This window comes from Physcomitrium patens, chromosome 7, assembly GCF_059467195.1.
Source record: "Physcomitrium patens ecotype Gransden chromosome 7, ASM5946719v1, whole genome shotgun sequence".
NCBI lineage: Eukaryota > Viridiplantae > Streptophyta > Bryopsida > Funariales > Funariaceae > Physcomitrium > Physcomitrium patens.
The window spans coordinates 15116343-15131621 of record NC_143416.1 but is presented as its reverse complement, the minus strand read 5'-3'; the positions used below and the strand labels follow the sequence as shown (position 1 = coordinate 15131621).

The 15279-nt window shown below is 38.7% G+C and overlaps 1 protein-coding gene across 4 annotated transcripts; it reads left to right on the top strand.

Moving 5' to 3' along the window:
- The first annotated feature begins 8203 nt into the window (after window positions 1–8203).
- On the top strand, window positions 8204–15065 carry LOC112284992 (vacuolar-sorting receptor 3). Of its 4 annotated transcripts, none has more exons than XM_090252116.1 (13): window positions 8204–8530; window positions 8724–9041; window positions 9837–10261; window positions 10480–10747; window positions 10903–10991; window positions 11183–11252; window positions 11458–11612; window positions 11793–11874; window positions 12051–12133; window positions 12427–12499; window positions 12709–12837; window positions 13097–13206; window positions 13325–15065. In XM_090252116.1, exons 2-13 carry the CDS (start codon window positions 8741–8743, stop codon window positions 13418–13420), a joined length of 1881 nt encoding a protein of 626 aa, XP_090108242.1. In that variant the 5' UTR covers window positions 8204–8530; window positions 8724–8740; the 3' UTR covers window positions 13421–15065. The 4 variants fall into 4 exon arrangements, with proteins under 4 accessions (XP_090108242.1, XP_090108241.1, XP_090108240.1 ...); XM_090252115.1 differs by having other exon boundaries at window positions 8696–9041; XM_090252117.1 differs by lacking the exon at window positions 8204–8530 and adding an exon at window positions 9330–9477 and having other exon boundaries at window positions 8898–9041.
- Window positions 15066–15279: the final 214 nt, after the last annotated feature.

The window sequence follows — 15279 nt, the reverse complement described above, 5'->3', positions numbered from 1 at the left end:
CTGATATACATGATAGTTCCAAATCTATTAGTGGTAGGAAAGACAACTAAAGGAATATAACAGGCTGATCAATTCATACAAAAATATTGGAATGTCTTTTCAATGGACCTACCTAGTGGCGTGCCTCCTAATCAAGGTACCTCCTTTCAAATAGAACTATTGCTTAGAGCCAAACCTGCAAGTTGACCAATTTATTGTCTATTACCAAAAAAACTTGAAGAATTGCGGGAGACATTGGAAAAAACATATCATCATAGAGAGCTTCATTTGAGAAAATACATCATCATATATCCTTTGTACTCAAGAAAGATGATATTCTTCATCCTTGCATCAACTATTGAAGCCTCAAAAAGTAAATTATTAAGAATACGTATCTACTTCCATATAAGGATGATCTTTTTGACCAATTTGAAGACATGACCATCCTTAATAAATTGGATTTTTAGAGTGGCTATTGACAAATACCATATGATTTCAATCTTCTTTGTACGCTTGATATTAATACTTTTGACTTTGCTAATTGGAGCAGTCGTTCAACAAGACTTTGGTAGGAGGCCTTCAACTTGCGGCATATAAATCTTATAAGTTCAAAAAAGCAGAGAATAATTACTTTGCACATAATGAAGAGAAATTAGCAATTACATATGCCACAAAGGTGTGGCAACACTATTTCTTGAAGAAGCCAATGATTATTCAGATTGACCATTGATCCTTGCTACATGATTTACATCTAGAAAATATGAAATCATGACATCATCATTGAAAAGATCAATTGCAGCTTTTTGATATCCAGCTTGAGTAGAAGCAAAGGCGACAATATACTATGTCAAATAACTTATCGAGAAGACTAGACTTAAAAGACAAATTAATAGACAAGGCAAAAATTGCTATCATTAGTAGTATCATTTCAAATCTAACTAAAGAGGCAAAATAGAAGGAAGCTATGTATTAAGATACTTATTTTAAGATGATTAGTGATCGACTAAAAGTAGGCAATATATAATATCAAGATTACACTTTTAGTGATGGCTTGCTTTATTTTAAGAAGATTTATGTACTCAACAATGCTATACTCCAGTTATTCATACTTCAAGAGAGACATGATATCTCAATATTTAGATATCTGAGGTGAGAAAAGACTTTAGAATGGATCTCAAGGACATGATTTTCGACAGGTTTGCATTAAGATGTTTGAGCTTTTGTATGCTCTTGTGAGTCTTATCAATGTAATAAAGCATGCAACATATCATCTCTTGGACTAATATAGCCAATTTTACTATCTATGACATGTTGAGAGTAGGTAATTATAAATCTCATGACATATTTACTGCAAACGCCTTATAATCATATTGTAGTTGCCGTATTTATAGATCAACTCTTAAAGCAACTTCAATTAGTTGTGGTGTACTTGGATATTTATGTCTGAGTGCTTGCACAAGTCTTTTTTGTGCCATATCTTTTGTCACCATGGATTACCTCATGGTATTATTTCATATTGAGATCCACGCTTTACAAAAAGTTTTTGGCAAGTCTTATTCAATCTACTAAGCATACAACTTGCCATGTCTACAGTCTTCCATTCTTAAACACATGGATAAATAGAGCATGCAAATCGGACCTTAGAAGAAACGTTGCTAGCATTTGTGATAGTTCATCATAATGATTGGGATGAATATTTGACGTCTTTAGAATTTGTTTACAATGATAGTATTCAAGCAAATACTAGTCATTTACAATTTTTTCTTAACATTAATCAGTATCTAATTATGCCAACAACTCTCCATCATTCCACTGATACCAACAATATGACAATAGAGGAATTTATACAACGGCTTATAATGGTCTTACAAGAAGCATGGCACTGCCTTCTTATGGCACAAAATTGACAAAAGTAGTATGCAAATAACTATTGGAAATTTAAAACCTTTCAAGAGGGTGATTAGGTATTACTATCTAACGCCAACTTACCACTTGCTACATCAAATCAAATCTATAAACTAGCACCTCGATGGCTTAGACCTTTTTGTATTTTTGCAATGAATTTTGATGTCACATATTCGGATCCATCAAGTCTTTTATATTTCACAACTAAAAAAATTTCATATTAAGCCAAAGTACTTTTTGAATCAATACCAACCACTATCAAACCAGTTGTAGTTGACGATCAACAAGAATATGAGGTGGACAGTATTTTGGAACATTGTTATCTTTTCTGTGGTATTAGATGTCCACAACTTTAGTATAAAGTTCTTTGAAAAGGTTATTCCATTCATGATACAACATGAGAATCTGCACAAAACCTCACCCATTGCCTAGAGATAATTTGGAGATACCATCAAGAGTAAAATAAGGATATTTTGTATTAGTGGAGGAGGATTAATTATAACAAGATATAAATAAGATATTTGTATAATAGACACATAGGAATAGATAGTTAGAACCTCATTTGAGTAGTTATGGAAGTTTCTAGAATTGAAATTAGATTAGTGGATGAAATAGATTCTATTGTGGAACTTTTTAGAAAGAATTTAGGATGGTTATCTAAGTAGGGTCTACCATAAAATTTTCTAAAAGGAATTTAAGGCCATTATTTAAGTAAGATTCATCATCTAAGAATATTTTAGAAAGTCCAAGGTAGTAGAACAAAATATAAATAATACTAGTTAGGGCCTTTTGGGCATTTGGTCAGTTATAGCTTCAGATCCTTTTTCTTAGTAAAATTTGGTTTTGCATCATTCTATCCAATTCAATTCTATTCTATTTCTATTTTTATAGTTTTTTCTTTTGTGTCCTATTCTATTTAATTCTATTCAGTTTTGTTCAAGTCTATTTTATCCTACTTTGTGATGAGGCTTTAGGTTGCTGTGGATTACAAGGAGCTTGAATTTTTGAGGTAGATTAGTCTTATTTCAGCATGAATCAATCTTTATTTTTATCAAAAAGATTTATGTTTTGTGGAATTTATAATATATTTTATAATTCATCATTGCATTTTGTAGTTAATCAAAAAATTCCATAAGATTCAAGTAATAGTTCTCGATGGTTGTATGGATGGATCTTTGTTTTTATCAAAAAAGTTTGCTTTCTTTGAAATTTATAAGATGTTTTATAGGATTTTTTACAAATGATCAGGATTTCTATAAGATGTTTTACAATTAATCAAGGCATTTCACAAGGGATCATAAATTGCAAGAAAGGACTCAAAACTTTGAGATACGTTATGATTAATAAGCAATTATAACTTTTATTTCACATGGCTTTGGAGTTGCTCCAAATATTATTTAAACAAAAAGTATCTAACAAGGAATAGATCTATCAAACATTTGATTGTTTTCGACTTGAGACTTTAATATAAGTAGCATTGTGTAATGAAAATTCAAGATAAATAGCTAAGATAAATATTGGTTTTAATTCTTTGCATAGATTTGTTATTTCTAAAGTTTAATTGAATGTGATATGTTGGAGTTTAATCAAACGTAGATAAATTTAGTAATGTATTATTTTTTGTATGCATGTAATGTAATTAAAAATGAAGTTTGGTCTTTAGTGGAGAGAAAGGCATAATTATAGTTTTTTTGTATTTTTTTGAAGTTATATTTCACAATAGCAATAGATATATGCCAAAAGTTTTTATTTTTTATACCTTGCATATCTATGTAATGTGTTTGAGTTTTTGTCAAAGAATTTGTTAATAAAAGTATAAAATAAGAATAAGTTTACAATATAACTTAAAAAAAATAAAAAATAAAAAAATTAACAAAAATTCAAAGATTTCAAAAACTATGTTGTCCATTCTTTTAAAATCATGTTATTAAGCTTTGCATTACAGAGTGAGTGTATTTCTAGATATTTCAAAAGATTCAAAAATTTATATATATTTGTATTGCATTATATTTTAGAATTTTTATTATATTTTGTATTGTAGTATATTATACAAAAAATTATACAAATTTTTTTTGTATAATTTTTGAAATACACAAAAAATTCATTATATTTTATATTATATAGTGAGTGTATTTCTAGAAATTTGAGAGTGAATATATTAAGGTGAAATAATTTGAATGTTGTCTACTCTATCATTTTGAGAGTTAATTATTTAGATTTAGAATCAATTTATGAGAAATCAAATAAAAGCTGATTGTTAAAAGTCATTATGACATTATATATTACCATGACATTGTGGAAAATTTGAAAATTATTCAATTCTTAATTTAAGATATTTTATTTGGGGTATTCAAAGTAGCTTCAAATTATATATCTTTTTGTGTCAATTGACTTATATGAAAAGTGTAAAGTTAGTGGCTTTTCAAGGAATAAGAATAAGTTTTACCATTTGAAACTTACAATTTATCAATCGTTAGAGACAAAAAGACTCAATAGTTGAAAAGGAAGGTTTTTTTATTTTATTTTATTTTTTATTCATTTTAATTTCTATATTGTTCCTATAGAATTGATTGTAAGCTAAAGAAATTCATTGTCTTGTTGTTGTAAGCAACAGACTATTATTTAAAAGTGGAGTAATTAATTTTATTGAGAGTAGGCCAATGCAAGAGACATCATGAAATTCATTCAAATTTAAAGATACTTTTATTAGCCTTGATAATAATATAGTGAAGTGCAATAGAATAAGGAATTATTTGAAATTATACAAAGGAGTTATGGTAAAGAAAGTGATGTTTTCTAGCTTGAATTCAATCAAGTATATTTGAGTAGACTACATTCATACTATTTAGATATTACTTTTACAAAGGCAAACTGATTTCCAAACTTCCACATATTTCCAAATTATTATAAATTATTCTTTGAGAACCATAAAATCTTAATTATTTATTACTAATTTATTTTCTATGGATAAAAAGACTCTCAATAAATAAATAAATATATATATATATATATATTAATTTTAATAGTCTTATAGTTTATATTTTTATAATGTTATAGTTTTATCAAATATCTATATAATTTCATGACTTTATATTTATAGATTGAATTTATGTAATGAAGTGGTTAATTAAAGACATTGTAATAAATTACTTCATATCTTTTAAATTTGACTTTAATACATCTTTGAATATTTTAACATACTTTTATGATTTTTTAATATAATTGAATGTTTTCACAAGTAGTTCTTTGAATAAAATTAACTACTTTTTTTGCATATTATCCGTGATAAAAGCACATGTTTAGCTATCCTACTTTATAGTTGAAAGCTCTATTGTGAATTTTATTTCTTTCTTTTCTAAAAAAAAAAAATTAAACATATTCATTGATTACAAACATATATTTCAAAAAAATACTTTATTTGAGTCACACTTTTCATGACAACAACACGGATTCATCTAGTTTTATTTGATTTATAGAAAAAAACCAAGTAGCCACAAATGTCCTTAATTTGATATAAATACAATGATAAAAGACCTTAATAGTATAAATATATATAGATATATAGATGTGTGTAGATGCTTTGAATAAAAAAATATTATTCATCTTTCTTTTCTTATTCATTAAAGTCATTTTTTAATTTTTAGACTTAATGGAAATTTAAAGAAACATATATGTTTTGACTTTAGGCATAATATATATTTTTCTTGAAAATTAATTTAATCCACATTATATTTGTATGAATATTATAAAAAATATTAATATAAATTTTATCAATATAAAATTTTAGAATATATTAATATACATAAAATTATTAATAAATTTATTAACTAATTTTAACATTCACATTATATTTTTTACCAACATCAAAAACATAGCTTTTAAAACGCACTAGAAACTAATACTTTTCATAAAGCCTTCTACTAATTTGTAGCGATGTAGTGCAATTGGCTACAACAAAATTTAAAAACCATATAACACTATTGTAAAGAAAGAGTTTGCTTGAGAAAATACTAGATTTTTTATTGCTATTGATTGCTCTACTATCATGTAATTTTAAAACATGCATAACACTCCATAAATAAGACTCTTTTGTAATTCACTTGCCCTCATATCAACAATTTCTACTATCATTAAACATTTGTAAAACAAAAACATGAGATAGCTAAACATCTTTGGAGAGTCTTTATATCTCTCTTCAAAGAGGATTGCCACTCTTTCAGAACTCTAAATCCTACTCCAAATCTTAAATCTTAAATCCTACTATCAACTCTACACCTTAAATCTTACTCTCAAATTCTAATTCTTTTATTTTATTTGAGTTTGTATATATGTATAAATATTATTTTTTAAAAAAAGAGAAAAAAATTGAATTAAAGATTACAAAAAGATTGATGCCATCTCTCTTTAAGCCACCACCAACTTATAGTTTTTTTTTTTTTTAGGAGAAACTTTATACTAATGTATCAAGAAGACAAATATATAGAACGTATAGACATCATACATCATGCTATTATTAAGGATGATTCTTTGCTCCCACCCATAGGCAACGAGTATCCTTGTCACTCAACATCAAATAAATCTCGTAATGCAAGCATTCTAGAGCCAATCTTTTGGATATCTTCAATAAATTAATTGTGGATTTTTAGAGAATATACTTTCTTTTCTTTTTTGCAATATATCACTATGGAATTTTGAATCGGAGACCTTCTAGGTGCCACCTGAGCACCTTATCATCCATCTACCTATATAAGCCCCAAACCACCACTTGATGTCTAAAGCCTCAATTCTTTTGTTATAAGCTTGCTACTCGATGTCTTCTCCTTCTTTAAATCTCCATTTCTTACAAATTATAACTTTTTTTTTATAAAATTTTTATGCCTATTTATAGATATATTAAAAAAATATCTATAAAATTTTACATTTAATGGACACTCTAATAATTAATTATCTTATAACCTATTTTTTCTTTGTATAGACTTAGTTTTTTTTTTAAAAAAACTACAATTTTTCTTCTTAATAGGATAATATTCTAAATATATCTTTATTATGCTTATTAATAAAATCCATATATATATATATAATATAAAAATATTACATTAATACAATATAGATACTAAAAGACAAATATGAAATTAAACACATTTTTGCTATTTTTTGTTTCTGAAAAGCAATAGAGAAGATTGAATCTACAATTTTTGAATCTAATTTTAGAATGAAAGTAGGAATGTAGCATGAGATTTGGACAAATAAGAAACGATATTTAAATTTGAACATTCGAAATTATTCAGTAGCATATCTTTGCAGTTTATCTAAAAAGCAATTGCCTCGGAGTATTTTTAAACTTTTTTATTTTACCATCTTGGTAAAATTAATTTTTTTGGCAAGCATGTAAACATTACAAGAAGTTACTAAAGTGAATTTTTTCAATTAAACTTTGATATCTTCTAAGCTACTTATATTGTACACTTTTTAAAACAAATGTTTATTTTAAACGGGAATTGGACAAGCCTGTTTCATTATCTTATGAAATGAAGCAAGTGATATTAAAAGAATAGATCTAAAAACCCAAACAAAGTTGATTTTATTAGAGATTTATGATATATCTGAAAATCTGCTGAAAATATCACAGAATAATATATCCAGTTTTGGCCCATGCATGTTAAAAAATTCAGGATTAGAACATCCTTTTCTTTAGCGAGCTAGAGTACTTTCTAAAATTTAATATCTCGAAATCATTATTTTTAATTTTTTTTTTCTGAAAACATATTTAAAAATCTGTCCTGTAACTTGTTTAATAGGCATTATACTTAAAAACCCTCCATGCTAGTGCCAAACACATTGAAATTCAACATCACATATTTATAATCAGATTAAAATCAGAGATATTAAAATTGGATTTTCGAGAAATAAAAATAAAAAAATTTATGCCATGCTACAATGTTTTATGCATTTTTTTACAATATATTGTAAACAAGAAAAAAAGTGGGGGGGTCTTGTAAAGCTGTATTGAAGCATCTTCAGAGACTGCTGGTCGGCGACCGAGGTAAAGAACCGGGGCAACCATAATCTACGTGGCAAAAAGGGACCTGAAGCGGAAAAGGGGTGGGCCAATACGAGAGGGCGGATGACGAGATTCCTGGACAAGAGTCAGTGTCGTCCACGTCAGCAAAATGACCCACACGCAAAATGTCGACGTGGCAGAAACCGCCAAGTAGTTAGACGTCGGCTGACGCACTTGGCAGGGACCCGCGTCGGGAGGGGGGAGGGGGAGCTGCTGGGTCCTGGTCGCGGAGCACAACAGTGAGTGGGCCACACTCTCGTCATGCTAGGAATGAAGCTGACTGACTGATGCAACCCGACGTCGTGCCCATGCTTCGGCCCGTCTAACTCCCGCGTGTACATTCGATCAACTTTTTCCACTTGGACGGGAACTGGATCAGGGGTTCCAGGGAGTCCTCTGCCGTCTATTTCCGCACTTTGTTCGTGTCTGTGCCTGTTTTAGTGCTTATTTCAGCCTTCATGGTTTGTTTTTAGGAGGAGGGTCGTGTGCTGCGAGCTAGTTCTAATCCCTGGGAAGAGAGAGAAAGACGGGAGGATTGAGAACTGGTGTAACTGGAGGCAAGCTGTTGGATTTTGCTTAGTTTGGGTAAGTAGAGGGTTAGGGTGGGGCACATTGACTTGATTTTTATGACTTTTGTAAGATTTTTTTTTTTTTTTTTTTTTTTTTTTTGTAAGTTTTGATATCTGTAGGAGAGTGTTTAAATTCGGGTATTCCGGCGGTTGAGACATTGGGTTTGTGTATGTTATGGAGTGGTTTGGTGAGGTTGTGGATTTATCAGGGGCATTGAGGGACGGGATGGGGACGAGGGAGAGCTATGCGCGTGGGTTGGTTGCCCTGGCGATGTTGCTGTTGGTTGTGCCAGTATGGAGTGTGTTCTTGGTGGAGGAGTCAGCTTTGACGGTGACGTCGCCGGAGAGCCTGCAGGGGACGCATCAGAGCGCTATTGGCAACTTCGGAATACCGCAGTATGGCGGCACTTTGAGCGGCACTGTAATGTACCCAAGCGTGAATGCAAAGGCTTGCGAGAAATTTTCTATCGATCAGTTTAAAACGCTAGCAGGGCAGCGCCCCATCTTCGCACTGGTTGATCGTGGTGGTAATGTCACCATCCCCTGTCGTGACATTTGCAGAATTTGACACTCAAGAAGTCTATCACAGCTCACGTATACGTTTTTGAGAGGGCATTGAATTTTGATTTTCGTGCTCTCCCTCGTTTGACATTAGAAACCACCTGTTGTTTAGTGTGTGTGCATCATGTGAGTTATGCCGCTAGGTTTATACTCCCCACCTGGTAACGTGTATAGAATGCGAAATGTTGCTTGACACAGACAACTATTGCTGAAGACGAATACTGCACAATAACCTAACCCTGTTTTCATGCCAGCCCTCTGAACTGATTCTTCAACGTTTGAGCCGACACTGGAAGTAAAAGAATTTAGTGGAAGTAAGTCAGGTTCAGAAACTGAGGCATAGTTCACAGTTAACTTAGCGTCCAATTTCCGACATCGATTCGATGGAGGTGGACTCGACAGGTTGGTCTCATTTGCACCTCTGCAGAGCCAGCACGGATACGCTCTACCATATCTGTTTCACTAAAACATACATGCTAGATCATGTTGAAGCTTGTCACATTGCTTATGTACTCAAATGATACTGTCATACCTGTATGTTACCCCCAAACTTCATCTCATTCTATTTGTCTCGACAAATAAGTAATCGACTAGTAAGCAAAGACAAATATAACCCTGCAAATAAGAAAACTAAAGAGCTAGAAAAGAGCGTTCTTTTCTCAGCTACGAAAATGCTTGATTACTATTATCATCATATGCGTGCTTGCTGCTGTAAACGCTGTGGTGTATTGACCTGGGAGATGCAATTTGTTTGCGTGCAGATTGTTACTTCGCTACCAAGGTGTGGTTCGCGCAGCAGGCCGGCGCAGCAGCTGTTCTGGTGGCAGACAACAAGCAGGAGATGCTGGTGACGATGGATTCTCCAGAGGAGGATCCCGTGGCTTCCCAGTTCATTCAGAACATCACGATCCCATCCGCCCTGATCACCAAGGATTTTGGGGACAGTCTGAAGAAGGCATTGAGCAACAAGGAGATGGTATCGATCAAGATCGATTGGCGGGAGTCGCTTCCGCATCCGGACAAGCGCGTGGAGTACGAGTTCTGGACGAACAGCAACGACGAGTGCGGGCCGAAGTGCGAAGCGCAGGTGGAGTTTGTGCGGAACTACAAGGGAGTGGCCCAGATTCTGGAGCAGGGCGGGTACACGCAGTTCACGCCTCACTACATCACGTGGTATTGTCCACAGGTAAGAGAGTGTGGTGCGGAGGGGAGGGAGAGAGGGAGAGGGGGGGAGAGCGCGGTGGTTGATACAGGAGGGATGGCAAGGAGATTGGAGTGCGAGAGAGGAGGATTGGCGTGGAGTGAGAGGGGTGTGGGATTGGAAGGAGTGGCTTGTGTGGAGAGGAGAGGCAGGATGTGGGAAGAGTGGGAGGTGAGCAAGTGTGGGTGGTGTTGCGTGGTCAGGCTTTCATCGAGAGCAAGCAGTGCAAGTCGCAGTGCATCAACAACGGGCGGTACTGTGCCCCGGATCCAGAGCAGGACTTTTCGGTGGGGTACGACGGGAAGGAGGTGGTGATCGAGAACCTGCGACAGCTGTGCGTGTTCAAGGTGACGAGCGACAGCGGAAAGCCATGGAAGTGGTGGGACTTTGTGACGGACTTCCAGATCCGGTGCCCAATGAAGGAGAAGAAGTACGGGCCGGAGTGCGCGGAGGAAGTGATAAAGTCGCTGTGTAAGTGAGGTGGGAGGGGACGGTGGCGGATGGTTGGTTTGTTGGTTGGATGCATGGGTTGGGCATAGACGTGGTCATGAGGGGGAGTCGGGATGGAGGGGTGCGTGCGTGAGAGTGGATGTAAGAGGTGCTGAGTCGTGGTATGTTGGACGCAGCCATCGACGTGGGCGCGGTGCAGAAGTGCATGGGGGATCCGAACGCGGACGAAGACCACCCGATACTGAAGCACGAGCAGGATGCACAGGTGCGGTTTGAGGAGGTAGAAAGAGAGGGTTGAAGGGCGGCAGGGAGTGTGGCAGGTTTGGGGGTGTTGGACGTAGACACAGGCCGTGGTTGTGGTGATGGGGGGTAGGATGCGGGTGGTGTATGTAGGGGTGAATTGCAGCGGATGAGATCTTGAGGATGTGATGGGTGGGTGGGTGATACGGTGGGCAGGTGGGAGAAGGCGATCGAGGCGATGTGACGATATTGCCAACGCTGATAATCAACAACAGGCAATACCGAGGTAGGTAGGGGAGCGGAGTGAGATGCTTGTGTGGGCGAGGGTGAGAGGTGGAAGCGTGGGAATGTGAGGGGATGGTGTGGTAGAGGGGTGGTAATGCGGTGATGGGCGAAGGGAGGTGGTGATGGTTGGTTGAGGTAGAGTCGGATAAAGTAGGTTGATTGACGATGGCATGGTGACGGAGCGTGGTGGGATGGGGGTGGTGCAGGGAAGTTGGACAAGTCAGCAGTGATGAAGGCGATCTGCAGCGGGTTTGAGGAAACGTCGGATCCGCCGGTGTGCTTGAGCGACACACTGCAGACAAACGAGTGCTTGCAGAACAACGGCGGGTGCTGGAGCAGCGGGGAGTTGACTGCATGCCAGGTAATGCAGTTGGTGGTGGGATGCAAGCGGTGGGGTGGGTAGGGGGAGTGGGATGGACATGGGAACGGTGGTGTGTGGAGTGTTTGTGTGGAGAGACGACAGGGTGGAAGGGTGGAAGTGGGGAGAGCGGAGGCGAGGGTGGGTTGACGTAGAGTGGATGGGTGTGCGTGGGTTGTGCAGGATACGTTTCGCGGTCGGGTATGTCAGTGTCCGCTGGTGAAGGGCGTGCAGTTCGATGGCGATGGGTACACGCATTGTGAAGGTAGGAAGCAGAGTGGGAAGTTGGAGTTTTGAGGTGGGTGTGGGGCAATGTTAGGAGCGGTTTGAGTAGTGGTGGCGGCGTCGTTGGTGAGAAGTAGAGACGTTGTTATGGTTTGGATGAGGAGGGGGTTAGATGTGAAGATGCGTGAGCGCTGATGTGGTGGTGCTGTGAAGCAGCGAAGGGACCTGGGCGGTGCAAGATCAGCAGTGGAGGGTGCTGGCTGGAGAGCCAGGAGGGTGTGACAAAATCTGCTTGTGAGGTATGAGGTGGTGCGAGTGAATGTGGAATGTGTGGTGGTGCTGGTGGGGATGTGTGTAGAATATAATGAGTGAGTGTTGGGATGGGGCGTTGGTGTAGGCATGTTGGGATGTGGCGTGGGAGGGTGGGAAGGTGTGTGAGGTGGGGATGTGTGCGTGGGGGTGGTCGGGTGGAAGGGTGGAGTGGGGCGTGCGGTGTTTGGACGTGGGATGAATGCGTAGAGTTGGGGTGCATTGTGGGTGAGGTCATGCACGGACAGTACTGTACAGCGTGCGAGGTTGTGGTTGGGTGCAGGACGAGGAAGCTGGTTGCAAGTGCCCGGAGGGTTTCGAGGGGGAGGGGAAGAACACGACGAACGGCTGCGTAGGTACGGGTGGTTTGGGGTGTTGAGGATCGGTGAGTATGGTGTGCAGGGAGTGGCGAGGGGCGCGGACGAGTGCGTGAGAGAGGGAGCGAAAGACTCGGAGAGATGTGTGATGGGGTGGATGTTGTGGAAGGAGTGAGGTGGGGAGAGGGGAAAGGGGGACAGGCGTGAATGAAGCGTGATGTTGGTGGTGGTGATTGTGTTTGGTGCAGACGTGAACGAGTGCACGAGGAGGACGAAGTGCCAGTGTCCGGAGTGCAAGTGCAGAAACACGTGGGGGGGATACGATTGCGAGTGCGGGGGCGATCTTTTGTACATCAGCGAGCACGACACATGCATCAGTAAGGGGTTTTTGGAGAGATTGGGAGCTGTGAGAGGCAAGAGGATGCGGGGATGGGGATGGATGTGAGTGGAGGGGTGATGAGGAGATGGGGGAGGGTGGGGGAGAGGGGTGAGTATGTGCAGTGGTTGGGTGAGGAATGAGGGTGTGGTGGCGTGGTTATGGTTGGGAGGTGTGTGTGTGTGGGGATGAGGTGAGATGAGGTGAGAAGGTGGAGTGGGAGGGAACGCTGAGGCGCGTGCGTGGATGGTGTGTTGCAGGCAAGCAGGGTGAGCAGTCGAGAGTGGGGTGGATTGCGACGCTGAGCGTGTTGAGTGGGTTGTTGGCTGCGGGAGTGGGTGCGTACGTGGTGTACAAGTATCGGCTTCGGGTAAGGATGGGGTGGTTGGACGCATTGCAAGTTGTGTGGTTTATGCGAGGTTGTTGGTGCGGTGAGTTGGAGGAAGGATGAAGTGATGCGAAGGCTGATGCGGTGTGTGAGTGTGCAGTCGTACATGGACTCGGAGATTCGGGCGATCATGGCGCAGTACATGCCGCTGGACAGCCAGAACGAGTCGCAAGTGCAGACGGCAGACGAGATATAATGGTGGCAAGGTGTTGGGACGGGGCAGGTCAGGGTGAGGATGTGGTGAGGATGTGGGTGGTGGGAAGGTGGGAGTGAGGTGTTGATGCAGTGATGGTGGTGTGATATGTACGTGTAGGTGTGGGCAGCAGATAGACGGGACGGAGTGGTGCGGCGGGCGAGGAATGTGGGAGCATTGTTTTTCGGGGGGCGGTAGAGGAGAGCGCTATCGATATGGCGTGGAGGAGTAGGGAGGGCAAGAGACAGCGGAGGTCGTGGGTGGGGGGGGGGGGGGGGGGGACATAGTGTGAATGGAGGTAGACGGAGAGTGTTTGATAAATTGGAGGAGGATGTAGAGGAGCGAGGGAGGGCGTGGGAGTAGGTTGGAGAGAAATCGCTGCAGTGGGTGGCGGTTGTAGAGCGGGGTTGTGAGGCGGACGCGGCAGTGTGTAGAAGCCCTGGTGTGCAGCGTTCGGGAAGGTAACAGAATGCTGCTATTTGATGGTTGAGGTTTTGTCCTGGATGGGGAGGCCCTGATGGTGTTTCTAACATCGCTGAATTTTAGGTGTTTGGGACGAGGCAATTGTGAATGTTAGGCAGTGACGCATGTGGCTGCATGGTGGGCTTTCTGGGTGTGATTATGCGTGGCGAGTAGGGTGTCATAGAATGTGAACTCTGATTGCTTTTAGCGGGTATGGAATTGCGACGGGAGCATAATGGTGTGGTTTGTGCGATGGTGTTTTAGTTTGGACGATTGTCGATTGAGATCGTGGTTGTGAAGCAAGGGTGTGCATTTGAAGAGGGCATTATGGTATTTATGAAGGCTGGAGTTGATGACATTTGGTCGTGGCAGAACGTGTCGATCGTGTTGAGACTGATGGTTGGTGTGGGTTGGATGGCTGGATTTGAGGAGGGTTGCGATCATTGCATGGATACGGCAGGTGTGCTGTGGAGAGGAAATGTTCCGTCATTTGTTTTGGGGAGCAAGTATCGGGGTGTCCGCATGGGTGTGTTGGAGATTTCTGGTTTGAAATATTGAGTTCTAATTTATTTTTTATTTATTTTTTAATTTTTTAACGATATGCGATTCCTTGTATTGGTAAGTTTGTGTGGTAAAGTTGTGTGGAAATGTTGTTGTGTGCATCATTGCATGGGGGTTTGCAATTCTCCATTGCCTTAAAGTTTCTGAAGGATCTTGCGAATCTAGTGCAAGTTGTAGGACGTCGGCATGTTGGGAGCAAGGATTTCGACATATTGCTGAGATTGGTGAAGATTGTTGACACACTTGTTGGTGTTATTCCTGTGATGGTGTTGATCATCTTGGTTCTTGAATGCCTCATGATCACGTGGTTATTGAGTTGGTTTTTCATTTTGTAATCTATCTATTGAGAATGTCGGATGGTTATGGAGTTGGTGGCTTCGAATTGGTAGCGCTTGAGAATCGTAAGCAGTGGTTATGCAAGATTGACACTGTTGACATGATATTCTTTTTGATTGTAGTGGAATGGTGTCGATGTGTTTGGTACAATGGGAAGTGGTGAAAAGCCAGTGATGTTTTGGAAAAATAATAGTAAAGTTCGGGAATACAAAAGCATCTTCCTAACACATTTAATGTACTATTTCATTGATGAATTTTGTAATATGTGCATATAAAGTGCCTTTAACTATTTTGTATTATGTTATCTTGTTGTATTCTTGATGTGGAATTATGTTGTCATTTGTGTAGAGTTTGTTGTAAAAAAAAAAGAAAAAAAAAAAAAAAGAGATAAAAAAGAACAGAAAAACTTGTAGAATAATACATAAGAGTTATCTTTATTGTATTTATTTTATATGGATTTTTATTTTTTATTATAGTTTTTGGTATATTTCAATTGCATTAAG